This window comes from Sceloporus undulatus, chromosome 1 (genome assembly GCF_019175285.1).
Source record: "Sceloporus undulatus isolate JIND9_A2432 ecotype Alabama chromosome 1, SceUnd_v1.1, whole genome shotgun sequence".
NCBI classification, from domain to species: Eukaryota; Metazoa; Chordata; class Lepidosauria; order Squamata; family Phrynosomatidae; genus Sceloporus; species Sceloporus undulatus.
In genome coordinates this window covers 71,833,187-71,861,135 of record NC_056522.1, presented here as the reverse complement: position 1 = coordinate 71,861,135, position 27,949 = coordinate 71,833,187, and the positions used below count along the sequence as shown (strand labels likewise).

At 39.8% G+C, this 27,949-nt stretch overlaps 2 protein-coding genes across 2 annotated transcripts in view; one reads left to right on the top strand and one right to left on the bottom strand.

Moving 5' to 3' along the window:
* Nucleotides 1-8,038: 8,038 nt before the first annotated feature.
* On the top strand, nucleotides 8,039-26,922 carry AGT (angiotensinogen). The gene is made up of 5 exons (XM_042442737.1): nucleotides 8,039-8,196; nucleotides 15,972-16,782; nucleotides 20,525-20,792; nucleotides 22,448-22,592; nucleotides 23,392-26,922. The coding sequence occupies exons 2-5, from the start codon at nucleotides 15,996-15,998 to the stop codon at nucleotides 23,581-23,583; spliced, it is 1,392 nt and encodes a 463-aa protein (XP_042298671.1). The 5' UTR covers nucleotides 8,039-8,196; nucleotides 15,972-15,995; the 3' UTR covers nucleotides 23,584-26,922.
* The window catches only part of COG2 (component of oligomeric golgi complex 2), a 48,232-nt gene continuing 47,202 nt past the window's right edge, over nucleotides 26,920-27,949 (bottom strand). Inside the window, 1 exon segment of the mRNA XM_042442725.1 lies at nucleotides 26,920-27,319. Within this exon segment, the coding sequence (XP_042298659.1) occupies nucleotides 27,215-27,319 (105 nt within the window). The 3' untranslated portion in view covers nucleotides 26,920-27,214.

The following is a 27,949-nucleotide window of genomic DNA, read 5'->3' as shown; positions in this document are numbered from 1 at the left end:
CTGGCATGTTAACTCAGAAACCACAATGGGTGGCAGAGAGATAGCTCCATTGTTGACCATGGTTATGAGTCCACTGTGTCCAAACCAAGAAAAGAGGCACTCCCAAGGCCTTCAGGTTCAAGTGATAAAGGGAGGGCGTGGTGTCTTTGTCTTTGCTGGATGGTTGACTTTAAAAATGTGACAGGGCATGAAAATCTCAGGTCTCAGGTGTTTGTAGGCATTACATGACTGTCATTTTCTGTCAGAGGCATGGATGAGCAGTGTGGTCAGCAACAGGATTGGAGAACATGCAGGACTTCAGATGCTGAACTGCAATTCTTATCATCCTGCACCACTGGCTTTACTAGCTAGAGAAGATGGGAACTGCAGTCCAATGATGCCTGGAGGGCAACATGTTCTTCAGTCCCTGATCTACACTGTAGATGTAGCTCTGGGATTGACATTTTCTTAGGAGCTGGGAGTAGTGGTAATCTACAAGAGGCGCACCTTTTTATTATGCTAGTGCTAAATATACTGCTATGTGGCAGAGTATTTTGGCAACAGGACAGCAACCGAAAGCCCTCAATTTCCTTGAAAACAAGCCATCCAGAGATCATGTGCATTGAATAAAAGCAGGTTTCCCCCTCCTGACAGCTTCTAGAACTGCCATCCCACTTTAAAACAAGGTTTGCGCTTATTATTATTATTATTATTATTATTATTATTATTATTATTATTATGCATGGCATTTTACAGGCATTATCAAAACAGTTTATAACCTGCCAATGGCATATAATCTAAAAGTCATAAAATATAAACTATACAAAATTAAGCAAGTTATCAAGCAAGTTAAGCAATACAGTATCATACATCCCTTCAGCACTGTGTAAATACCCACCAGCAGAATTATGTTATGTAACTCCTATATTAAATACCAACATAGCACACCCTCTTGCATGGGACTTGATGGCCCTTGACATGTCTTCCAACTCTTCCAACAGTCCCTCGTGTTAAAATATATTTCTATTTGTATTGAAAATGTTCAGATGTGTCAATGGTTAACTAAAGTTTAAAATGGTTCCTGTTGAAAGCCAGGAAGTCTAGGCCTGGAAGAACAAGTGTTCAAGGACAAAAGATGTAGACAAAATATAAGCAAAATATGTTGTTGTTATACTCTTGTGTTGCATGGTGACTTCATGGGAAAGAGGTGTGTCCACTTGGTGGGAAAGTTGATCTTTTGAGAGAACAAAGACTGATGTCATATTCAAGTTTTTCTTCTAGCATGGACCCTGAAAGAGAATAGATGTATAGTAGCCTGCTGTGAATGTGTAAATAGCAACAAAGTCAAACCCTCAAATGAGTGAAAATCTGTGTTGAAGTTACTTTGTTCCTGAGTTCCAGAGAAGGCTGCATCTGTTCCAGTTAGTACCAGTTCAGAACCACTGGGCAAGAGACATCACCCATAACAAAGAGTTTTTCTAACACCTCGTGTGTAACATAATGGCATCATCAGCTGAATATGACCATTATGCAAAGGGGGGGAAATCACTTCCACATCCATTGACCTACTTGTGTTTGCATAGGTTGCTAACAGGATGTTATCTAATGTTTGTCTTCAAAGGAAATAGCAACTTCATTGCTACTATAACATTGCTAAATTTGGGCTGTGGATTCATATATAAGATGGCAGGGATGCAAAATAGACAGGGTGCCACATGTGGCCTACCCTGGCTGTTGATGGAAACAAGCACTGGCATCAGTACCAGTTTTGTATTCCGAGAAATATGTGATTCATGAGCCTCCTATCCCATAGTGTTCCTGCTATATGCAGCATCTCTGAGAAGATTGACATCAGGATTGTTGTGGGGCTAGAGGCCACACATGCTTCCTACCCTGTAAGAAACAAAAAGAAACACGGCTGGAACAGAGCCAGATTAACTATGCAAGCTTTTTTTTTAAAAAAAAATTCATATCAGACCTGGGTGTGTCACATTCATTACATTACAACACATCAGCCAAGAATCAGGAAGAACTGGGCCATCATTAGCCCCCAATGTGGGTTCAGCCACTCCTACCATCCCTTGCCTCTTTCTAAAGAAGAAGAAGAGAGCCCTGTGGCAGTTGCACTAATGACCTAGACAATGTGGGAAAGCCAGTTATTACAGAATAATTTCAGAGAAAAGCTTCACCTCTAACTCCCACCAGAAGCAAGCATTAGAGAGGCTTAACAATAACTCAGTAAACTTTAAGGCATGCTGCTGAGTCATTTTACTGTTGTCTTTCACATTAGATCAGAGCAGACTGTGCTCAGCCTTGACTGGTTACACTGACAGAGCTGGTTCCAGGAGGCGAGCAGATCCTGTTAGGATCCTTCTTTAAAAGAGGACATGTTCTCTTGGACAGGGGAAAGCCTTACGTCTTTTTTCACAAAGTGTTATGTGTCTGTGCCTTCAAGTCACCTACTGACTTATGGTGACCCCATGAAATTATAACAATACCACTACTACTACTAACATCAATTTTCAACACATTATAAATTAATGGTTTAAAAAAAATATCCAAAGATGCTCACATTCAACATGACGCAGATAGTGAATGTGTGGCAGCCACAGCAATTGCCAATTTTATACAAGGCATAGTACCTACAAAGCCATTTGCAGTATTTACAAGTCAGCTTCACTAGGGGGCAGTCTCATCTAAGAAGAAGAGGTTGCTAAAAAGATAAGGACTTGTATCCCTTGTAGCTCCACAGAGAAGGAGGAGGGAGGGAGGGAAGGAGAGAGAGATTATATCAGATTTGTTTTCTGTAGATCAGTGCATAAATGAATGTGTGTGTGAGTATTCCAGGTTGTGTTTATGCAAGTTGACTTAATTCTTAATTCCATCCAGTATCTCTCTGTATCCCTTTGAACAGTGCTCTGTTGGAGTCGGCTTAAATCTGTTTACATATTCTTTTATAATGTGCCCTATTTTTGTCCATATTTTTTTCACAACATGTAATGCAACATTTTAAAAGTTCCACATGCCCTTCACTTCTAGAAGGACATGCACAGTTACACTGATATTGACATGTCAGATGTAACTACAAATATTACTGTTCAGTTTAATTATTCTTATCAGGCTTGCAAATAACTATTTGTGAGTCCAGCACTGCCCTCCCTTGCTCCAAATGGCATTATGTGACTGAGTGTATGCACCCAACAGTTCTCCCCCCCAGCCCCCTTCCCTTGCTCCTGAAGTTTTATGAGCTGATACTGTATAAACAGAGCATGCATATAACCACCACTATCATGAGCCAGTGAGACCTGGTGTCAGATAGAAAAAGATGGAGATGGATATTTAGTTCTTGAGGCAACCTCTTGTGCAGTACACTATAACACCATCGTGTTATAGCGACATAGCGATGCAGTAACACAGCCAGTGGTCATGCCCTATCACATGACGTTGTTGGTGTTCTGGCATCATAGCACCATTGCAAATGTGCATTTTTGCACACTCAAAATAATTTGTTAATTATCATCTTTTGTGCCACAAAACAGTAGCTTTTCTTCCTAGCCTCAATATCTAAAGCATCTTTAGACATAGAACTTGGGTCCTGCAAAAAATGATGTTTTTGAATATACTGGCCACCCTTTTAGAAAAATACTATCTTCTACAACTTAACTAAAAATTGGCAGTGTAATGCAGATAATTCTTCACAGTGGCATATGATCCGGGTATGTTCAGTGATTATTCCTTTGGATGTGTTACAATGTATTAAATTTGTATTAGAAAAATATTTGTAAATGCACATGTTCTTTTAAACTGAATTCCTGTGATGTGGAATTTAACTGAAGGTTAAAGTTGTTGGATCTTGTGTCCTTATACTGTTGCAAAAAAGCCTTGCTCTCCAAGTTGGAAAGACAAATATTCACGCTCCATCGTTCAGTATTCAGAAGATCATGCTGCATTAGATGGTATATTTTATAGACCTCATTCTCCAGAAAATGTATTTTGGGGAATATGTCCTTAGTGTATAGGCTTAGCCCGTGTTCATATGCTATGTATTTCCTTTCCTCTTTCTTTTCTTCTATGTTTTCTGTATCCTTTCTCTGTAATAACATTTTTTAAAATCCAATTTAAAAACTTCACATGTGTGTCTTCATTTAACCCAGGTACAGGAAGCCTCTCTTTACCTCATGGGATAGAATTGGTTAAAAGTGGAACCCAGGGTTTGTTTGTTTTTACTTTGAAAATTGATTTTGTTTCCCAGAAAATGTAAATTGCACATTATATATAATTTTTTGTGTGTATGCACACATACACGTACACAAAAGTTAAGTAAAATGAATAGAAACTTATCTTTAATGTCTTTTAATGTCTTTAATGAGATATGTGTGGTACACCAACATACCTGGAGTATCCAAATGGGTTTTTAAGTAGATTTCTTTCAGGTGTTATGAAAAAATATGCTTTATTGCTTTTTTGTGGAATAAAACAGCTAGACAACATTGACCTTAGTACAAGGGCAGCCCTACAGTTTCTTAGGATAACAATATTCACCTTTTCCTTCAAAACAAAATACTTTTACAAACACATCTACTTGTTAGAACTATGCAAACAGAAAATCACACTTCAGAGCAGCAAATGTACATTGAAAAATGATGGAAATTTTTTTTCCATTATTACAATAAGGAGAGTTTAAGCCAGGGAGGAGTTAAGAGAACTTGTAAGCACAACAATCTTGAGCATGTTGCCATGAAAGAAAGAGGAGAAGAGGAGTGTTGTGGGGTGGCATTCACCCACTCTAAAGCAAGCCACTCTTTTTCCTTGTTAATACAAAAATAAAAATACCCACGCCTAACAGGAGTTAAGCAGTTTAAAAGCACCTGGATTCTCTGTCCTTATGCATGCAAGACTATCTCATAAAAAGTGAGATTAATACAACAGCTTATTACACAAACACACACAACTCCTAAAGTCCATTCTTTCTGCCCTCCCAATAGCAGAGGTGGCATAGGTCTTGGCCTTCCTTCTTCTTCCACCCTCGTAGGGGAACAAGACACACACAAACACAGAATGACCAGGGCCTTTGCTCTGGCAACCAAGCAGGGAGCAGCTGAGGAGGTGGCAGCAAGCCACAGGGGATAAGTGGCAGCGGGAATGTTCCTGAAAGGGAAGAGGTGGTACTACTATGAAACGTGGACTTTGTGGCTGGGAATTTGCCTCCTTCCCTCCCCTTTGGTGCACGAGTTCTCCTTCATTCCTTTTCTCTCCCAACCCTTTCTCTCATTTGCCAGATATGAAACCTTTCCCTCCTCCCAACTTCCCCACAATGGAAGAAAAGATGGAGCCAGATGAGAGAGGAAGAAAAGAAGGGCCAAAAGAGAGAACACAGCTTGTGACCAGGGTTCAAATTCCCACTCAACCATGGAAACCCACAGGGCAACCTTGGGCATGTCACATTCTCTTACCCTCAAAGGAAGGCAAAGGCAAACCTTCTCTGAAGAAATCTTATTAAGGAAACCCTATGATAGGTTCACCTTAGGGTCACCATAAGTCAGAAATGACTTGAAGACACATAATACAGAATATGTATTAATCATATGTATTGGTATTACTATTAAGAGATATGTATTTAACCTTTTTTAACTGTTCAGAAAGGCTTCAACTCTCTGGCAGCCTCTCCTCCAAAGAACCCCAAAGAATTAAAAAGGAAACTTTAACAGAAGAGAGGCCACATGTCCTGTTTTACAAAGGAAAGGGATCTGTTGGAAATGCTTTCTGGTTCACATCTGATCTGTTCGTTTGTCTGTTTCTTTGTTTATTTAAAATATTTCCATCTTGCCCTATATCAAAGAATCTCAGGCAAAATCATATATTACTGAAAACTAAAAACTGAAAACAGAGAAATCATTTAAATAATCTAAAACAGTGATGCCCAAAGAGGGTGGTATGCCTCCCCCAGGGTATGGTGGAAGGTTCCAGGGGGGTAATGAGGGGAAAATGGGGTGGCAGGGGAGCCTTGAGTCAAAGCATTGGTGTGCAAGAAAGACAAGGGGAACCAGCAGCCTTTAGAACCACAGTGGGGATAAGGATTGTATGAAACCTCTTTTTCAGGGTCCTCAAAAAACCACCACACAGTCTTGCTGATCATTTCATGTGGTGGTGTCTTCCGCTGTTTGCCTGTCCATGTGAGCTCATTCCCTTACAGGCGTCTTTCACTAGTATAGCAGTTGGGAAACTCTCATGAGGCCTTGGCACAGGGCATCGCTTCTGTGGCTCGGAACAGCACCATTTTGGGACAGATTGGGACAAAGAGTTACAGCACATTGTGGAATAGGAGAAGTGGCAGCAAAAAGGGGTTTTCAAATTTGGGACCCTGCTTAAGCTTTGTGAGCTTTTCTGGGACTTAGCTGGAGTTGCGCTGTTGCTCCTGCTTTCTTTCATCAGACAGGCTGAGAGAAGAGGTAGCAGAAGAAACCTGTTTTGTGTGTGTGGGAGAGTGAACACTTGAAGCTGTGTGGGGAAGACATGTTTTCTGCTCTGAGAGCATTTCTAAAGAATGGGGTATAAATACAATAAATAATGATAAGGATGATGATGATGATGTATTGGGGAAGGAGTATCTGTGTTAGATTATTGGAGAGTCCTTTGTCTTGGAGCAGCTCCTGTAATTAAAATCTCTCCCTTTCCCAGTCCATAGCAGTCTCCAGACCAGAGCATGTGGCCTCTGTAAACCCCCTACACACACACTGGCTGCATCTTTCACTGCCTTGATAAAGTATTGAGTCCCTCCTCTCTGGGGAGAAGCTTCTCCCTTGCATCTGGTCACCCTGGGAGCAGCTGGGACAAACTGCCCTTGCTCAGTGATCCACAATGGTCCCCAACATTGGTAATTCAGAACAGTTGTGTAAACCACAGATGCCCTACCAGCAGCTGTAAAAATGTCTCCGACCTTTTGTGGTGTCCCACTGTGCAGTGGTAGCCCCATTGTGCAATGGGACATCTTGTGAAGTGCCCTGTTGCACATTACCACAGTTCTCTAACATCTTTGTATATTTTATCAGTGATGTAGCTTTGTCATCATGAAGTTACACATAATCTGAGATGCAGGATTTTGACTACAATATTTGAGGAAGACTGTGACCAGGTCCAACTATGCATCTGCTCAGTCTGCTGTCTGAGTGCTAAGTGCTAATGGACAACTTTAGGGCTCCTGCTCTTCCCTCCTTATGGTCCTTAACCTAGAAATTTAAAGCCCTCAGTGGCTTGGGACCTCAGAATTTGAGGAAGTGCTTTTCCTTGTATGCACCTGCCCAAAGATTCAGATCTGCTTTGGGATGGGGACTCCTCTGTGTCTGACCAGTGAAGTCAGTATACTGTGTTAAAACAGAGATGTAGTGTTCAAGTCCCACAGGCAGAACCACACAATATCTTCCTCTGACCTCCCCTCTTTTAGCTGCTGCAGCCCTCTTCCCAACAAGCCTCCACCACAAAGTGGCAGACATCCTTTGGGACCTCCCTAAGGAGTCCTCTGGAGTCCCCAGAAGATTGTGTCATTCCTGTGCATATAGTTATACATACATACTGTCCTGGCAGACACTTCTCCACCAGCCATTAAATGGCTCTGTTGGGAGGTGCTGCAGCAGTTATAAGATCGGTTTGGGGGAGAGAGTTTCTTGTTGTATGGTTGGTAGAGAATATCAACCTCCATAATAAGCCATATGGCACCCATAGTCTTCTGAACAAGTGTCATATAAATGGTATGAGCTTTCTACCCCTTTCACTATCATCTCTCCTGTCTTCTATTTACACTTCACAAATGGTGTACTCGAGACTATTTATATAACATCCTGATATCAGGTACAATTTACTGTTTGCCATGCAGAATGAGGTCTGCAACTAGGTAATTTCCATTTTAGAGAAGTGTGAACATATGAGGAACAAGAACTTGGAGGAGGTAGCAAACAGAGCACTGATGAAATTATCTCCCAGGCTAGTATTTGTTTTTCTCACTGGGAAAGGAAAGAGCAATGATTACCAATACATGGAAAAACACATAGCCCAGAACACTGTGCACTGAAGTCAGACAGCGGAGGGGACAGCTAATGTGTAACTTAGGTTAGGCAATCAGGGGGGATAAATAAATATGGACCCAGATTGTCTCTTGGAATCAGTTCCTGAGCACGAGAAACAGGGCAAGATTGTCTTCCCAAGATATCAAATCTAAGAGAGGTGTGTGTTCATTTTCTACCATTTTACTTGTTGAGCTACTATTACTTATAGTACTATTTATATAATAGAATAATGATATTATTATATTACGTAATATGTTATATAATATATAATATAATTATTAAGCTATCAATTATTACTAATTGTTCAGCTACAACTACTCCTAGGTGCTGTTTTTGTTATTTCATCTTGCTGATAAAAAATGATATGCTATCTCTTTCTCAAATACCTTGTTGTTACATTTTGTTTCTCCAGTTCTGCTTTATATACTTACTATAAGGCCTGACAGTTGTGCACATGCATTTATTTTATATCCTAAGCATTTAGACCCAATTTAATGATATGTGAAGTTAATGATATGTGAAGGCAAAATGAAAAAAACGAACAACCCGAATCTTTGGTAAGGAATTGTCTTAAAATGGAATGGGGAAAGTGTTCCAAAGACTTAGTGTGCAGTTCTGTAGTTGCTTATAGAATCATAGAGTTAGAAGAAACTACAAGAGCCATCCAGTCCAACCAGCTACCATGCAGGAATACATAATCAACGAACTCACGGCAGATGGCCATCCAGCCTGTTTTAAAACCTCCAGAGAAGGAGACTCTACCACACCCCAAGGCAGCTTATTCCACTGTCAAACAGCTCTTCTATCAGGAAGTTCTTCCTAATATTTAGGTGGAATCCCTGAACTCTACACATAATGCTCCATTGAGTTCAAGAGGACTTACTTAGTTAAATTATGCCATTTCAATAGATTCAAAGGCCAGGACCCTCTTGGTGACTTACACCGGTGTAATACTTTATGGGGGCCAGCATGATATAGGAGATTATTGCACTGCCCTTTTCTGTCCTGACCTCGGCGTGGGATGAAAACTTTTAAGCATGGATTTTATCACATGTCTCTGTGCCCAGGTCATACCTGATCTGGATTTCTCCAGCACTTTTCGAAAGAACAGGACTTTCTTTGCAAAGTACATGAAAAGTCCAGATCAGGTATGGGATACCATGATCAAGTACAGGGTGCCCCCAACCTTGGCATTGAGACATGCAATAAAATCTGTGCTTAAAAGTTTCCATCCTGCACAGAGGTTGGGATGGAAAGATGGAAAAAGGCAGTACAATAATCTCCTATAAAGTTAAGATTCTGGGAGATTGTCATGTGTTCTGAAATCCAGCACTATTAGGATTCCAGAGTGCTTGGAAAATCAATGAAAATCAAGGTGAATAGTCTTTTCCCTACAGCTGTCCACTTAAAATGTTAGTAGCACACATCTGACTGTGTTAGTCTGTTATCAGCATGAAAAGATAAAAAGGGATCCTATTGCATCTTTGAGACTAACTGGGAGAATGGAATTGGTAGCTTTATAGACTCAGGATGCATCTGCAGTTTGACACCACTTTAACTGCCATGGCTCAATGCTATGGAATTCTGTGATTTGTAGTTTTGTGAAACATTTAGCCTTCTCTGTCAGAGAGCTCTAGTGATACAACAAACTACAAATTCCAGAATTGCATAGCATGGAGCCATGGCAGTTAAAACAGTGGCAAATCACATTATTTCTGCAATACAGATGCAGCCTCAGTCTACTTCATCAGATGCATGGAGTGAATAATCTATGGGCAGACATTTATACTAATGGATGGTGGGAGAGGAGCGTGACTAGTAATAGAGTTGCTATGTTGGGTATATGGATTTGGTGTTGGGGTGACAAGTTCAGTTGCAACAGTGGTCAGTATGAGTAGTTAGGGGACAAAGAGGAAAGACAAAATCTACACTGAGCCAAATATTGAAAATGTGAATGTTTGGGGTGGGGCCCAAGGCATGTGATGACCCTTTGAGCAGTTCACACGTAACAAGGCTAAAGTGTAAAAGAAACTTGTGCCAAATCTCTGCACCTGTCTAAAGGTTGTGTGCTGACTGGCAGTCAAACTTGCAGTGAGACATATCCAACCTCTAGCTTGTTCCACCCGGCCTGATCTTGCTTTTGATGCAAGAGGACATAAGTTAAGCCGGGATCTATTCCGGCCTTCCCGAAATAGATCCCGGCCATGTAACACTCCCCCCACAGTCATATACAAGTGAAGACTCTGCCCACCGTTATTTTATTATTGTAGTATTGTTTCTAGATTTTTATCATCTGTAATTTTAATGGATGGAATTGTTTAATCCTTTTTTAAGGGGGGGGGGGAATTATATATATTGTATTTTTTTTAAAAGGTTGTACGTCACTTTGATTGTGGAAACAAAAAGCGGGATATAAATTAAAGTTTTATTTTTTATTTATTATTATTAATGGGGATTTAGTGAAAAAGAACTTTTGTTTTCAAAGGCCTCCAATAACACTACCATTACTAAGCGCAGAGTTTACAAAAATTACTTTTTTAGAGTACAAGCTTTCAGTTTCCTCCAGCTGCTGACTAGGGAGTTTATCAAACGGGAGGAATTTCTCTTAAATTTGAATGAAAAGAAAGTGGGGCCAAAACGCATTCACTTAAAGTCGCTAGTTTCGCGCAATTATGTGAATATGCATTGCATTCAAACTGGCTCCCCATTGCCCCAAAATAGCATGCCATTGCCCGAATTTGCATGTGGCAGTCTATTACACAATAATGTGAAACCATATGATTGCGTTCGGACCAACTTCCCATTGCCCATATTTGTGTGTAGTGGGTTATCATGCAATAATGTTAAACCCCATGATTGCGTTCAGATTGCCATCGGATTATACTTCCAATTCCCCTTGTCTGATAAACTCCTAGGAGATTCTCAGAGGTGTATTCCGCAAAAATGAGCTCTCCCAAGGTATGACTACATTTGATGTTACAAAAATAGAGTTGATCAGCTGTTGTTGGTGCAAAATCCTTTGTACTAAGTTTCTTCTAAAAGAAACCAGCAAATATAACAATTTTCTTCCCATTGCAAGATGGAGGTTGTCAGCATACTACCTTTGAAATCCAGTTTTCCAAGCCTATTTGCAATTTGGGTACTTTTCCTTGTAAAATTTGCATGTGGTTGATTTACATAGAAAACAACATTTTCTCTTTAGAAAATAATACTCCTATGTAGAAATATTATTTACTGAACTGAAAATGCTGTTGCCTGCACAAAATATATTGTTTTCTATACAAATTAACCATGTACAAATTTTACACAGACTAAACCCACAAGTTTATAAGTTTTATATTATATATATATTGAAATAGTCAAGGAATTCCAGTACCTAGGATCAAACATTGACCAGAATGGAGATTGCAGTCAAGAAATAAGAAGAAGACTAGGAATGGGTAGGGCAGCTATGAAAGGACTAGAACTAGCAAATATATACTACAGAGTACTAAAATCAGAATCGTCCAGTCAATAGTATTCCCCATCGCCATGTACTGTATGTATGTGAGAGCTGCACAGTGTGTGAGAGCTGCACAGTGAAGGATGCAGACAGAAAGAAAATCAATGCATTCAAAATATGGTATTGGAGAAGAGTGCTTAGGATAACATGGACAGCCAAATAAATGGGTCCTTGAACAGATCAAACCAAAACTCTCCTTGGAAGCCAAGATGATGATGATGATGATGATGATGATGATGATGATGATGATGATGATGATGATTTATTTCTATCCCACTTTTCCTGTAGAATCGAGGCGGCTTACAACTAAAATAAAATTCATACAATATAAATAAATCCCACTATTCTCTCCCTCATTACACATATAACATAATAATTCTAATGTAACAATAAAATATAAGTTAAATCATTAAAACAGTTAATTAAAACCAATCAGAGAGAGGAAGAAATGGGATATCTTGGGGTAATCAGTAAGGAGTAATCAGAGAGATGATCTATATCATCTCGGGGTGACTAAGTGAGTTATGCAGGGAAGGCCTGTCACAAGATATCTGTTGTGATGGCTTTTTTAAAGCCATCAAGTTTAGTAATTTGTCGGGTCTCCTCTGGCAGGCCATTCCATAGTTTGGAAGTTGCAAATGAAAAGGCCCTCTGGGTAACCGCAGTCACCCTTGTCTTTTTTGGCTGCAGTAGGTTATTCCCAGAGGACTTAAGTGTGCGGGGTGGATCATATGGAAGAAGGCGATCTCGCAAGTAGATTGGAACCAAGCCATGATGATCAAATTGAGGCTGTAGTATTTTGGCCACATAATGAGAAGGCATGGATCACTAGAAAAAACAATAATGTGGGGAAAGGTAGAGTGGAGAAGAAGAGGAGGAGGAAGACCGCAAGCAAGATGGATGGATTCAATCAGGGGAGTCACAGACATGGGTTTGCAGGGACTGAGCAGAGCAGTGGAGGATAGGGAGACTTGGAGGTGTCTCATTCACAGTGTTGCCATGAGTCAGGGCAAACATGAGGGCAATTAACAACAACAAAACCCACAAGTACAGCTTTTTCTGCATTGGCAACAGCATTTCCTGCAGCACATAATATTTCTATATAGGAAATTTATCTTTAGCACAGAAAATGTTTTATATACAAATTAACCACATGCAAATTTTGCACAGAATAATTCCCAAATTACTAGTATGCTGTCTAGAAATATTGTTTTCTTTGCAGAAAATGCTATTTCTATGCAAAGCAATCACATGCCAATATTGCATAGAATATGTCCCAAACTGTAAAGATTGTCATTAGTCCAGGATCCTTCTCATAAGGGTCTCTCAACACATTTTCAACAATTTTCTGAGTATTTCCAAATATTCTTTCCATTCTTATGTTTGAGGCAGCTTCAGTTTCTTAAGGAATTTGAGGAAATAGAAGAGTTAAACAGTTGAAGTATTATTCCAAAAAAAGTAACTGAGTTATACTGAATTACAGCTCATTACCATCCCAAAGGCTTACAAATGCAAAAATCATAATTAACAAGTTTCAAAATAACTCTCTTCCATTTTTTTTTAAAAAAATAACTATTTTAATGAATTCCAAAAAAAGCTAAATGAAGCTTTAAAGTACAGTGCAGGCCACTGCTTTAGCTTTACAATATTCTCCTGTAATTATAAAATGTAACCCAAAAGTTGCAATTATACTTCAACCTCACTGACGTTATCCCTCAGTGTAACATAGTTAATGCCTTTATTTTCAGAAAAAGAAAGCTGCCGAAATCCCAAATGACCATTAGTACATAACCTCACTTACTGGGAAGAAGCATCTGGGATTAACAGGAGTCCATTCCACTATTGATCAAGAGGAAGCTGCTTGAGGGTTCTGCCCCTGCCTATGAGTGATCTCTGGTACAACAGACAGAAAAAGGACTCCTGCCACAAATCCCACTCATATTCAAGATTGCTCATGTGAGGAGGGCAGGAATATCAGGCAGCTTCTTCTTGATCAATAGAACAGACTTTGTAATGCTGGTTACTGGTAAGTAGGGTTTGGGAAATTTTCACAGTCCCTACTAGGGGCTACATAAGGATCATGCCCATAAAGGTTTCCCCTTTGACAAGTTTGTCTAGTCGTGCGTGTCTGTAGGGGGTGGTGCTCATCTCTGTTCCTAAGCTGAAGAGCCAACATTGTCCAAAGACTACTACTCCGTGGTCATGTGGCAAGCATGACCGCACAGAATGCTGTTATCTTCCCATTGAAGTGGTACTTATTTCTCCACTTGCAGTTTTATATGCTTTCAAACTTCTAGGTTGGCAGAACCTGGGATTATTGATGGGACCTCACTCTGTCCTGTAGCACTTAGGTCTTAAACTGCCGATCTGTTGATCTTGCAATCATCAGAGTCAGCATCTTAACCACTGAGCCACCATGTCCCTACTAGGGGCTAAACTAGGGGTTACATAGAAATCATAAATACACAGCAGTTACAAATGTGTAACTGTATCTTATGTATTCATAACTGCCCAACAGCATTCCAGACATTAGTTACATTTACTTTATTATATATAATTTGTTACTCCTACACTTCAGAAACTGAACAGTATTAGTAAAAATGTGACAAGTGAATGCTTCTAATAAGTAAACTAAACTCAGGGGAGGGGGGGCAACAGAGAGAAAGAGACCCAGACCCAGGTATCACTCTCTCTTCTTGTCTTTCTAGGTTACTATTGTTGATATGTGTATTGTATTCTTAGGTTTTAATTACTCCCTGTTTCTTTTCCAAAAGATTAGCTGTTGTCCAAAGTGTGCTGGTAAGCATGACTTTTCATCCTTGCTTGAAAGCCTCTGTGAAGGGCTGCTCAATCCAAGATAGCCAACAGAAAGGAGAGCAAGTGCCTTTAAGTGGCCCAAGAACAATTAGTACCAGGAGAGTAGATAGAGCAGGCACATAGGTCATTTCCCTAGGATCAGATAAGCATAGTGATTATTTTTAAATTTGTCTCTGTGTTTCTGCATTAACACAGACAAATGTTAAGGAAATCCAGTTCTTCTTTTGTCCTCTTTTTGGATGATATGTAAATGGCCATCCTATTTTGGGGATCTAGAATTGGTGATGGAGGGTTTTCTTGAAAGGGCCCTGAAACAGAAGACACAGTGTTGGAACTATACGGCAGAGAGCAGTTATAGAGAGGAACAGGAAAACACAGACAGGTTTAAACTACCCCATGATAAACCTCACAGCATTCACAATCATGTTTAATGTGATGTTGTTCCTCTATAATCTCTTATCTAAATCCAACCTGTTGCTGCCACTATAGTGCTAGTGCAATGGAATTTCCTTCTCTACCTCTTTTTCCTGCAGCCCTCATATCTGCTTCGAAACCAGTTGTAGAGAGGTACTCAGTCCTTCAGAGAATGCTTTTGAGGTTCACAAGGTGTATGTGTGTGTGCAGTAGGAAGAGTAAATCATGCCACTCTTGGTACCATTTTCCCATCACAAGGGGTCCAGTGTTGCATCCTGCTTACTGAAATTAACTCTTCTTCTGTTCTGCTTAAAATTCAGCCACCCAGAAATGAGTTGTTAGGTCCTACAAAAAGATGCAGATCAGTGCTGATTTATTAGCTGTACTCCAGACAGGACAGGATCCAAGGTTCTATGGACCTGCTGACAGAGTGTTAATCTAAAATAAACAAACAAACAAACAAATAATAACTTTTATTTATATCCCGCTTTTTGTTAAAACAATCAAAGTGGCATACAACATTAAAAATGATACATCAGTATAAATACGATGTGCCCCCCACCCTGCCAGTCCACCAGTATGCTTCTTCTTCACTGGATGTGCCCCCCCAGGAGGCTTTTTGGCTGCTACAGTGCACAGTGCATCCAGTTGACATCCAACTGCGCTTGCATGCTGCCCTTGCATGCAGCAGCAGCCATCATCCCATGGATAAGAATGGAACTTGCTTCTTTATTTTCTTGGTGCATAGCCAGATAACACCTGTGTGGATCCCACTAGAAGGGAAAGAGCTGCTCTTGGGAATCTTGGGCTGCCCTTCTATACCTGTGGCTACATCATCACATAAAGAGGTACTGAATACTTCTTTGGCTAGTATGTCCATACACTTCACCAAGAACCAACAACATTGCTGCCAGGGTGTTCAAACTAATGGAAGAACAGAACATTGTGAGAGGATCAATGTGCCTAACAAACCACAATATAACAGATCCCACATACTGGCCAACAGAATCTACCAAAGGTCATTATTGTTATTCTTATGTGCCTTGAAGTCATTTCTGACTTCTGACAACCCTAAGGTGAGTCTACCAAACTACTTCACATTAACTGTTTATGACTCAGGTGGCTGCTAAATAGTACAAAAATGAAGAGCCTAGCAAATGCATTCAGCTTCTGTCCATATTTCTTTCTTTCTTAAACAGGTATTGCTGAAGCTGCCATTAACCATGAACCTAGGAGTGGGTTTCCTCTGTTTCCTTGTATGCATTGCCACCATTGGCTGTGATCGAGTGTATGTCCACCCCTTCTACCTGTTTTCTATGAACAACACAAAGAGCCACAGTTGTAAAGAGCTGGAAGTCAGAGAACAGCTGATGAAGACTTTCATCCCCATCTCAATTGAGTCTCATCTTGCTTCAGAGTCTGAAGAGAGTCTGAGAAACCGAAGCGAGGAAGAAAAAAATCGTTTAGGTGTAAAGTTCTTGAGAGATCCCATTCATACAGTTGGTGCACGCTTCTACCAGAAGTTGAGGGAAATCTGCAAAGAAGATAATATTTTTCTGTCCCCCATCTATATATATGAGTCTTTGCTGGCCTTCTACTTAGGGGCCTCTGGAACAACAGCAAATAATCTGCAGACCTTGTTAGAATTCAGCTCTCCTTCCATTGACCCAAACTGCACCTTCAAAATTGATGGGCGCAAAGTCCTCACAGCTCTGAGGTTCATCATCAATAGTCCATTCCATTCAAAGGATACAGAAGGACTGCTCTTCTCCAAGCTTTCCTGCCTTTTCTCAGCCCCTGACATCCGTTTATCAGAGTCCTTTGTCCACCAATTGGCCTTTTCAGATGTCAATTTCTATGTAAGGGCAGTTGATTTTACAAACCCAGCGCAAGCAGCCAAATACATTGGGGCCTTTGTCGAAGACAAAACCACACCCAGAAGCAAGAGTCTGCTGGTGGACATTGAACCAGAAACCACCCTGCTGCTTGCAACCTTCACACAATTCAGAGGTAATTGGGGAAAATCTCTACATGTTGATTTCAAGGCTGATCTTCCAATATGTGTTTAGATACCTGTATCTGCACACTCACATGCATTCAAGGGTTGTCTGGTGTGTGTACAATTTAGTAACCCCATCCCTAAGTAGATGCTAAGTCAGTCTAGAGGTGAAAAGGATATTCATTACAATTAATTTCCCAGAAGAATAATGGATTTCCTGACAGCTAGGAAACCCTGGTGAGAAGAACATAATTTGCAAATTCTTCTGGGAATTATTCCCCAAATTATTTTGAGAATTATGCAAAAATTCATGTGAAGATTTTTCTGCTAAAAACCCCCCACCTAACAGCTTGTTTCTCCCAGAACATGTTTCTCATGCAACCTGACTTTTCCATAGTTTTTCAAAAGGAAATCACATATACTGCTGCACAGAATAATCTCTAGAAAGAGTCTCAAGGTACACATTTTCGGAGACTATTGTGTAGAAATCTTTGTAACCTTCTGCAGTGGGAAGAATACCATGGAAATTAATCATCCCTGCATGTGAAAATGAACAATGCAAAGATTTACATTCCTAAACCAGGCCAACTCCAATGTCATGGTTTCATTCAACTCCTACTTACCCTCAAATTGTCCCAATTTGGCAAGGGTAGTTCTGATTAATCCCTCTGTTGTCCCACTTTTTCAGCTGCTTTTAAAATGTCCCAATTTCTCTTTCTTCCCCCCACTTTCCTCCCTTGTTTTCAGTTTTCTTCAGTTGCTGCAAACTGTTTAAACAGCAAAAGTAGTTTGCACTCATCTTGTTTCATAGACAGATCCCTGGTTATCCTAGGAAACACATCAGGAGGAGAAGATGTTGGTCCTGGTTTGAGCTTGAAAAAATTCCCCTTTGGGACTACAAATCCCAGAATCCTCCAGACAGAATGCAAACATTGGCGTGGTACAGAGCGTCAGGAAGAGGCGGCCAAGAGCCACCTCTCTTTGCTGCGTAGCTGCGCTGCAGCAACCAAACTGCACAGTACAGCTACGCAAAAAAAAAGGACTACTAAGAAGCAGCTCCTTTTTGCGCCATACCAAAAAGCTGGCGGTGATGTGAGCACGTCACTGCTGCACAGTGCCATCTGAGGGGAGTGTGGGTGGCGCGCCCCTTGCACATGACGAGGGCGTCCTTCAGGGCCCATCTGTACCAGGCCATTATTTTCAAAATAGTATAACATATTACCTAAGAAGATTTCAGAGCCCATAAAAGTTCCTTGTTTGGAACGGAGGATACTTTTTTTTTTGAGGGGCTCCCATAATAGGACTTCTGACTTTCAGCTAACCCATTAGAGATTCTTGGAGATCCAATGTGATTTCAAAGATTACTTGTGAAGGAACCTCTAAGCAGTCTAAGCTGGATAAGGGTATGTGGGAAATCCTTCACTATTGATGTACCCATTGCTAAACTTGACATGTACCCATTCCAAGTTTTCCTTTCAGTTCCAAAAGGATGGCTTATAATGCAGAAGAAATAGGTGAGGCATGAAATGTATTTGGCTTGCTGCCATTTAGAGAGTTTTGGATTCTCTCCAGAAGTTTTGAACCATTCAGGATTTGTTAAGTAACAATCTAAAGCAAAAACCACAATTAATTAAAGTAGCACTTAGTCCCAGACCAGGTTTTTCATCTATTGATTGTTCCAATCGGTAGCAATTTCTGCTAGAATAATGTTATGGAATTATGAATTTGTGCTCCTTTGTCTTAACATTAAACACTGTGCCAAAAATCACAAGGTTTTACAAGGCAATGTTATGAATGGTGTTGAACCACTCCAAGTCTGGAGTGTCCAAGATACTCAACATCCAACTGGGTTCCAGTGGGAAAAAGTGGAAGAGAGTGGTGTTTGCTGCATTCCCATTTTTTAAAAAAAGCAATTTCTCTACCTTTCTATTGAGGAACAGAAACTAATAAATTTAAAACAGCTTCATGGCTAATCTGCATTTTCTACCTGATTGGTGCCTTGCTCAAGAGCTTGGAGGACTTTGAAGTGAATGAATTTGAGCCTCCCCCGTGCTCCACGAGCACTTTCCTTTTTCTCCTTTTCTAATACTAGAGCTCCATTGGGTGCATCTACACTGTAGAAATAGTGCAATTTGACAGCACTTTTAACTGCCATGGCTCCATTCTACAGAGTTTTAGGATTTGTAGTTTTGTGAGTCATCAATACTCTTTGATAGAGAAAGCTAAACACTTAGTAAAACTACACATCCTAAGATTCCATAGGATGGACCTAAAATGGTGTCAAACTGTATTATTTCTACAGTGTAGATGCACCCAGTGCCAGAGAGGTAAGAGGTGCACATCTCTTTGGAGGGACAGGAAAAAGGATCTAAGATTGGTTCTCCATCTCTGACCTTGGAGAAGGACTTCCCTATCCATTTTATGGACACTGGGATATTATCTCAGGGACCTTGGGACTGCACTCTGTAATACTACTGTTAGCACTGTCATATTTCTGGATTGGCTAGATTTTATACAGGTTTTAGGCATTCCATTTGGACATTAGCTGGCCTATTCTAAGCTGCAAGAGAGGTGTGAGGGATGATTCTGCAGTGTTTTTGCTCCTTTTGCTGCTATTTCCCCCCCCCCCCAAAAAAAACCATGAAGTGACTTACAGATTACATGCTGTTGAGGCCTTTCTTTGGTTTAAAATAGCCTAGAGGCATCAGCATGGCAGAATTGCCCCTCCACCATCCCTAAGGCAGTGTTTCTCAAATTATCACATGTGGAAGATCGCCAATTATTTTTTCTAATGTGCCTAGGATCAGTGCCATATTTGTGCCCATTGGCAACAAATGTTCATTTCTTTCCTGGATACTTGCCACAGATTGGGCGCCAATGGCTTGCAGACCAGCACCTGTCCACAAACCACATTTTTAAGTAGCACTGCTCTAAATGATGCTGGGGGGGGGGGGGTATATTGAATGGGGGAAAAAAGTAAAACAATGGGTGCATGTGTAGGAAACACATTGGGGAATGTTGTCCTCTATAACACATTGAGGGATTAGTGCAGCCCCTAGATCTTGAAGGGGCCCTGGTGGTGCCATGGTTACATGCTGGTACTGCAGCCATAAGGTTGTGAGTTCGATCCCAGGGTAAACCTTCCATTCTTTCATAGGTCAATAAAACCAGTACCCAACTTGTTGGGGGCAATTGACTTACAGATTGTAAACCGCTTAGAGAGTGCTGAGTTCACTATTAAGCAGTATAGAAATGTAAATGCTATTGCCATTGCTAGTTGCCCCTCTCTGTTGTTAGCTTGGTGACTAAGCAGGAATTAGAAATCTAGCACTCTTCTCTATTAACCTGTACTGGCTTTCTCACATTGTTGCTTGTTGTATAAATGGTGTCAATGATGAAACATAGTGGTAGAAAAACAGTGTACCAATTAAAGTGATTCATCTGCACAGTATTAAAATTTGTAAAATGCATTTCATTTGCATAATATACAGTTTATGCTACCAAGATCTTGAGAAGTTGAATATGGTAACCCTCTTTTAATTAGAGACATTAGTTTTGATTAGCAAACTATTGGTTTTAATCAGACCTTAGGAACAATTTTTTAAAACCCAATAACATGCTGTGTGAGGGATTCTGAGAACCATAGTCAAGATAGTAGCTTTTTCAAGCTCTGTTTTTATCGGCTGCTTTTATTCTTTGTATACTGCTAGCCTTTATTCTATTTTTATATATTTATTTTCTATTATATAATAGTTATTATAAAGGGGGCCTCCCTGTTGAAGAAGCCTCAAGACTTCTGGCTGAATTCGGACACAGCAGTCCCTGTACCTATGATGAGAGTGACAGGAAACTTTGAGTATAAATGTGATGGTGACCCCAACCTTATTGTGGTCAAAATTCCTGTCAGTAAGAGCATATTCCTGCTGCTTTTGCAGCCAACCAACAGCAGTGACTTGGGCAAAGTTGAAAAGCAATATTCCTTGACGCCATCTGTATCCTGGATGCAAAAACTGTCAGCAAGGTATATTTTATTGATTGAACATTAAGTGATATGAATGTAAGAACTATCTCTGCGGGATCAGTAGCATTCCATTTGGAAGTACCTGGGGTTTTTTTTTGGGGGGGGGTTGCTTGTGTAGTTGGAGATGGCATTGATATTCAGTCTCACAACTTAATCCAGGCATTAATTCCTGCCATGTTATTGGTCAGTGCCATGACACAATATCATAATGAAACCTATGTGATGGTAGAGGTGTAGTTGATCTGAAAGTGCTGGGACCTAGCAGGACATCTTCTGTCAACTCCCCCTTTTCAATGTTTCCTGAGCCCTCTGAGTTTAGCTGCAATCCTCTCAGGAGTGGAAAAGGATGGAAATATTTGACCATAGACAGGATTAACGTAGATAATATGCTTTTGACATCTTCTTCTTCAAGTGATGAAATATGTGATTGTCATAGAAAGTGATTGTGCTTACTGGAAAATAAGCATAGACTTATTTGTTGTAGTACATATCTTTGAGGAAATCCCATTGAAGGAGAGAAAATGTGATAATCGCTGGGAATAAACATTCTTTTTAATGTCTTATTTTACTGATGGTATTATTTGTCATATAGTACTGTTCAATTTTAGACAGAATGTTTTTGAGTAGTTACATTACATAGAAGAAATTTGGTTCATTTCACCAAGAGTAATTTATAGGGCTCATTTTGCCAAAATAATATGCTAGGTTTTGCTCATTGTTGTGCTGGTGTGTGTGTGTGTTTAATGTCATATGTTTTAATGTGGTTTTAATGCTTTGTTTAATCTCATTTTAACTTTTGCATCTTGTGGATTTTTAACAGCATTTTTAATTTCTTGTGAGCTGTTTTGAGTCCTGAACTGGGAAAAAGGCAGGGTAGAAATAAAATAAAATCATCCTCCTCTTCTTCCTCCTTCCAGGTTGATGCCACTCTCACCATTGGAAAAAAAACACACAATCAAATTGCTTTTAGAGCATGTTGTATGTGGCACAGTGCTTTCCTACATTTCTTTGGTAAAAGAACTCCTGTGCTGTGCCAGATTGAAAACTGGCAATGAGTGGGATTGATTGGCTGGGCAAGAGGGAAAAGCAAAGTATCTAAAGTGGAAGGCTGTAACATTTTGGGAGGTGCAGATGGAACTCCTAGAACAATGCTTGATCAGAAATTACCCAAAATACATAAAAGAGCAACACTGGCTAAGAAATTACTCAAAACATATAGAAGAACTATTTGCCATCCGGAGAGTTACCTCCTGTTTTGATTTGGGCATCTGAGAGGAATCAGATGTGTCCTCAGTGAATGTTGCAAGAGCATCCCATAAGGATGGCTGAGCACCTCTGTTCTCTTGCTATTTCCCACTTTTCAGGGGGAATGTTCAAGGAAGTCCAGAGTTCTTCCAGACCAAAGAGCACTGCTAAATTCACCCTGCCCTACTTTTTCAGATTGTTTGTCAGAAGCAAAAAGTGTGTGAAAAACATGGATTACAAATGGAAAACAATATCTGAAACATTTATAACATTCTGTGAATGAGGAAGGGCTGGGCAACTGCATGATAAAAGCTTCACCATCTGGAAGCACCCCTGGAACCAACACTACTTTATGTGTCTTATTTACATAGGGCTCATTTGTAATATCTACCTTCTTGTATCTTCTTCAGACAAATCCAGTTGACTTTGCCAAAGGTATCCTTGAAAACCATTTATAATCTTCAGGAACTCCTGGTGAAACAGAAGATGGCTGATCTGCTTGGAAAGAATGCCACTTTCAGGCTGCTAAGCAATGCTAACTTGACGATTGGCAAGGTATAATTTTTATAGGGAAGCACACTTGTTTCATATTGTGCATCTGTTTGTTATCTGTGTATACATTATCTTTCTCCATGTAAATTATAGTATAAAGAGACAAGGCTAAATGCTGTAGACCATAATGTCTGCAGTTGAAGCACATTTCATCAAGATTGGGAATCAAAGTAAACAAACATTAAGAGGAGATGGGGGTCAGATTAACTATGGAGATGACAACATTAAATAAAAATTCAGGGTTTCTAAAAAAATGAAAATCAGCCTCAGGGGACTGTGGTGTTTCTTTTCCCACCAATCATTCTGGCCAGATTCACAGTTGCTCCCATACTTGCTCCCCTACAGGATTCAAGATAATACAACTCCATCTAACAAGACATCTCAGCCTCAGTTAGGATAACATACCCAAGGAGTCAGGAAAAATATCAAGCACTCTAGGAACCCTACCCAAAATTGCAACCTCTCAGACCTACTTTAAAACTGTGAAGATACCCATACTTCCCACCAGATTGAGTCTATTTATCATATACTCCTCTCTCAAAATGCTCAGAGCAGGAACACCTGCTGATAGCACTATTTAAACAAACAAACAAACAAAAAACCCTACACATGCAGTAGTATACTTTTGGCAGTGGGAGTGCAAATTCCTTAGGTTGTCTATGACACTTACCAATTGCTTCTTGAGTCTTGAAATCGTTTTGCATCACCATATCTCTTTCATTTGCTTGGACATTTCCCTTGTCATCTGCCCATCATGACCTGTGGCCTGCCTCAGACTAACTGTGTGCATCTCTGCTTGCAGGTAATTAATCAGCAACATTTAGAGCTCAGTCCCAGTGGAGCGGATGAAGCTGAAGCTCCCCCAGAAGAAAATGAAGCCACCGAGACACTCAAAGTAACCATTGACAAGCCGTTCCTGTTAGCAGTGTATGAAAAGGATTCAGATGTGTTGATTTATTTTGGAAGAGTAACAAATCCTCTGAAAGCAACATAAAATGTCATAAAAGGGAAAGAAAAAAAATTGGTTTTCCAGTTTTCCTTTCAATTTTTTTTCTTGACTTAGCAACTTTTTAAATAGCCTCACTGACTTGTCATTTGATATTTTGAAATGAAAATTGATATACCTTTCAAATACAAAACTGATGAAAAGAATGCACAGTGCTTAAAAATAACTGTATTTCTTTAAGTGGATGTTGTAGGGATTGAACACGTTTATACCACCACATGGTCAACTATGGCACCACACAAAAGAATTCATAGTACACTTGGATTGCTAACCCCCTGAATCTACAATGAAGTAAGATGAATACACATTATTTTTACTAAGAGATAACATGTCTGATTCTGTATTACTACTTAATAAGGAGAGCTCAAAAAGCTCCTTTTTGGACTGCAGATTTGGAGAGTTGTTATTCAAAAAAGTAACTTTCCTGAGCTCTATTGGTAAGCCAGCCATATGATATTGTCATATGTGCTGAAGACATTTTACTATACTTTGGCACCATTTCAGTAACCCAGGAAAGCAATGTGATTGCTCTTAGTGCTTGGCAAGACAAGAGAATCAACTGACCAATTTTCCAAGTGGCCTAAAAAGGATTAACTCAAAATACGGCGCAGTGGTTAAATGCCTGTACTGCAGCCATTTACTCAAAACCACAAGGTTGTGAGTTCAAGACCAGCAAAAGGGCCCAAGCTCGACTCAGGCTTGCATCCTTCCGAGGTCGCTAAAATGAGTACCCAGACTGTTGGGGGCAAATTAGCTTACTTGCTAATTAGCTTACTTGCTGTTCACCGCTATGATCTTTGGAATAGCGGTATATAAATAAAAAAAAAACAAATTAAAATCATTTTGCTTCCTGGGCCTAAGGCCAGAATGGTGCCTGTGCCTTCTCTGTACAGAAGCTAGGTTCACTTGCAGGTGAATTTTATTTTAAAAAGAACAGGATATCCTTCTACACCAGAGATGAGAGCAGCAGTTTTCCTGGGCTCACTAAGCTGGCTACATGGCATCTAACCAGATCTATCTTCCAACAAGGAGAAGTGGAGAGGTATCTCTGGAGGAATTACCAGGAATGGTGCCACGTACCTCTTAATACATCCAAGCACCTGCCAGGTGATGGTAGGTATGCCCTGAAACTAAGTTGTTGCTTGGAAAACAGTTGTTGTCTTCATTCATCCTGCTTTATAGCTTCATAGGATGACCTATTTGACCCTGGAGCCTGGCAGCTCAGACTGGTAGTGATACAGATTATAGCAAATGAAAAGGGCCATTGAAAAATAGAATTGCTTAACCTTCTGGTTGTTTCATGGACTATGAGAATTCCTTGTGCAATTGGATAGCATTCTGTCCAGAGAGCAGCCAAGTGTTTCCAGGTGTGTGTGTGATTTCTGTGTGTCCCAGGCTCTGGTAATCAGAAACATCAAACTTCTGAATACAGACAGTTTGTTTACTGTATCTGTTTGCTGCCTTAGGTCCTCCACTGAGAGAAAATAAAAGAAAGAAAAGAAATAGGTCCATTGGAAATTAGGCTGAGTATTGCATAAACCCAGATTGAGAGCCACAGGCTGCCAAATACCTGTTTTAATGAAAACATAGTTTAAGATGAATTTCTTCTAAATAACAGTATTTATGTGAAAATAGAACATACAGAAAAGGGGGGTTTACTTTACTTCCAGCACCAGCACCCTTTCTCATAATTTCCTGTTTGCTTATCAAGATTTAGCCCTTACTGTTGAATCTATCTAATCTCGTCCTTTAATAAGATGGGGGTCTTAGTTTTTTTATTATACTTCTCACAAATCCCTTCAGTTCACACAATTACCATGCTGGATGTACATTATATTAAAATTCTGATCTACACAGTGCCTTTGAACTGCATTACCCATGAAGCTATAGTCAATATAAATATTCTGATTATCAAGAAGAATTGAACTAAAACCTGGAGCAGGTTATGCTAGAAATTATTATGTAAAGGGTGGTGTTTGCTTTTGAAACAACCTGTTCTATGCAACTAATACTGGGACATTAAAGTAAGTAAGATTTATTTCCTCTCACACACCCCTCCAGTTATAGCAACAAGGAGACATCCTGAGAGGTTCAAGAGATAAGCTACTGTTTTTTTGAAAAAGGGCTGGAATTTACAATCGGTCATGAATGTGTAACCTAGAGTTATGCATCTGTAGCTGATTAGTATTCACTAATTAGTATTCACATGTATTCATGATTGTGGCAACAGCATAGAAAATAAGCAGGAATGGAAAAAGTCTCTCAATTCTGCCTTATCAGGCAGCAACCACTGCGAGCAATGGGGCTCTATCCCCCTTTGACTAGGACATAGCAGGTTGACATTTCTGCCTACCACCAGCCAGTGATCTCTGGTGCCAGGAAGAATGATGACAGGGATCCTGCTTCAAACTGTCACAGCAGAGATTGCCATCTATCTGCTGTGTATAGATTGACTGGAGAACAGACCTCCGGTGTTCGCAATGCTGCCTGGTAATGAAAGGATAGTGGTGGGGGTTTGAGCCAGGAGACACTATTTAGTTAAGTAAATATAACTAATAACCTAATCTAGAATCTTGACCAAGATGTTTGTTTACACTGTTTTCTGTCCTAACCTGTTCAAATAGCTCAGAAGTTACAAAGCCTATTTACTTAGACCTGTAATAAGCAGGCAGAGATCTAACTACATAACATTTTAAAAGTGGGAAGGTATTTGAACCAAGGTCTCCTCAAGATTGTTCAAAACCCAATATATTAATCCACATATATTAAGTTTGGGTTTCAATATGCACAGGAGATCATGTGCTGGGGAAAACGAATTAATGAAGAATATTTCCAAGTGGGTTTTATGGATCCCTAGCTAGTACAACCTAGCCCACTTGGAGTGTCACCATATCTCAACTATAATGTCTGTATACCTGATTCACAGTGATAGTAAAATTCTTGTAATGATTCTGTTGTGGAGATATTTCCAGATGATGTAGTTGAGCAAGAATGCAAAGAAGACCAAAATGCAGCTTTCTATTATCAAAATTAGATTATCACTGACCTTTCCCACAAAGCTCTATTGCAGATTTTGCCCCTTAATTTAGCCTTAAATCTTGAATTAAATTTAAAAACCATAAATGACACAGGGAAGTTTCAAAGGAAGTTGCAAACGCATACGTTTGTTTTGAAATTCAAGACCTAATTTGTTTTTATCTCTTCTATGCAACTTAAATAACAATTGTTAAGCTCAAATGCCAGTAATTACTATTCTTAGGCATGTATCATAACATTTTCATTACACCTCTTCCCCCTCTGATTAATAAAAATACTCCAAAGAAACAAGTTTTTTCTGGTTTATTTTAATCATATTATTCCTGCATGATAAAAATTTACAACAAAAATAAAAAGTACTTTCACATTTCTGTGGTAGAATTTTAGAAATATAAAGGGTCTTCCATATAATGGAAAACTTGAGCAGTTGATTTTTTGTGTAAGGTTCTCCTTTTGGGTGAAACAAATTTTTATGTATCTTCAGGCATACTTCTGCTGAAGCTGCGTAAGGAAGCACTTCATTGCTACATATTATTTGGCAGGAGAAAAGTAAAAATAAATCCTCCTCTTTGGAAGCTGGAAATCATGTGGTTTGTTCTGCTGATATCTGATCCCTGGCAGCTTGAACAAGATCTGAAAGAGCTGAAAAGCTTTCAATGTTGTTCAACTGCAATCCCATCTTCTGCATCTGCAACAAAACATTAAAAGTTCTTTATAATTTTTGCAGCCAAACACAGAATCAAATAATCACTTTATAATCAAAGGATCTACAAGACTTCAGTTTTGTTTTGTGCTGTTAACCAGTTTCACTGAATTTCAGACCTGTATACCATATTTACTAGCATATAAGACAACCCCAAACTTTTTCAATAAAAATATAGAGTTTAGGATACACTCACCATATAAGACTATCCCTCTTCCTGTGAAGCCTGGAGCCAGCCATGCGTGCGCGCGCAGGCTGCAAGGGGCCTCCAGAGACCTCTTGAAGCTGGCAGCTGGCCGTGCACGCGCACACCGGGTTCAAAAGGCCTCCAGATACCTGGAAGGCTGTAGGAGGCTGGCGGTGGCGGCGCAGAACAGGCCAGGTGAGCGCATCGGACTGCGGGGCTCTCTTGTTGCCGGGCTTAACCCAGCGTATAAGATGACCCCCAACTTTTGACCCGATTTTAGAGGGTCAAAAAGTCATTTTATATGCCGGAAAATACGGTAATTTAATGGTATGCAATAATAAAAAATGATTAATCTATAATTTTTATGAATGGATTTACCTTTATATTTACTAAGCATGAAGTGGTTAATTTGCACAGTTGATAATGAT

Bases quoted from the DNA above. Each gene is read 5' to 3' on its own strand.
- AGT (XM_042442737.1), top strand. From the start codon at position 15,996: ATGAACCTAGGAGTGGGTTTCCTCTGTTTCCTTGTATGCATTGCCACC. The intron at 16,783-20,524 runs GTAATTGGGGAA...ATTATATAATAG, and splicing joins AACCTTCACACAATTCAGAG to TTATTATAAAGGGGGCCTCC. The intron at 20,793-22,447 runs GTATATTTTATT...TATCTTCTTCAG, and splicing joins ATGCAAAAACTGTCAGCAAG to ACAAATCCAGTTGACTTTGC.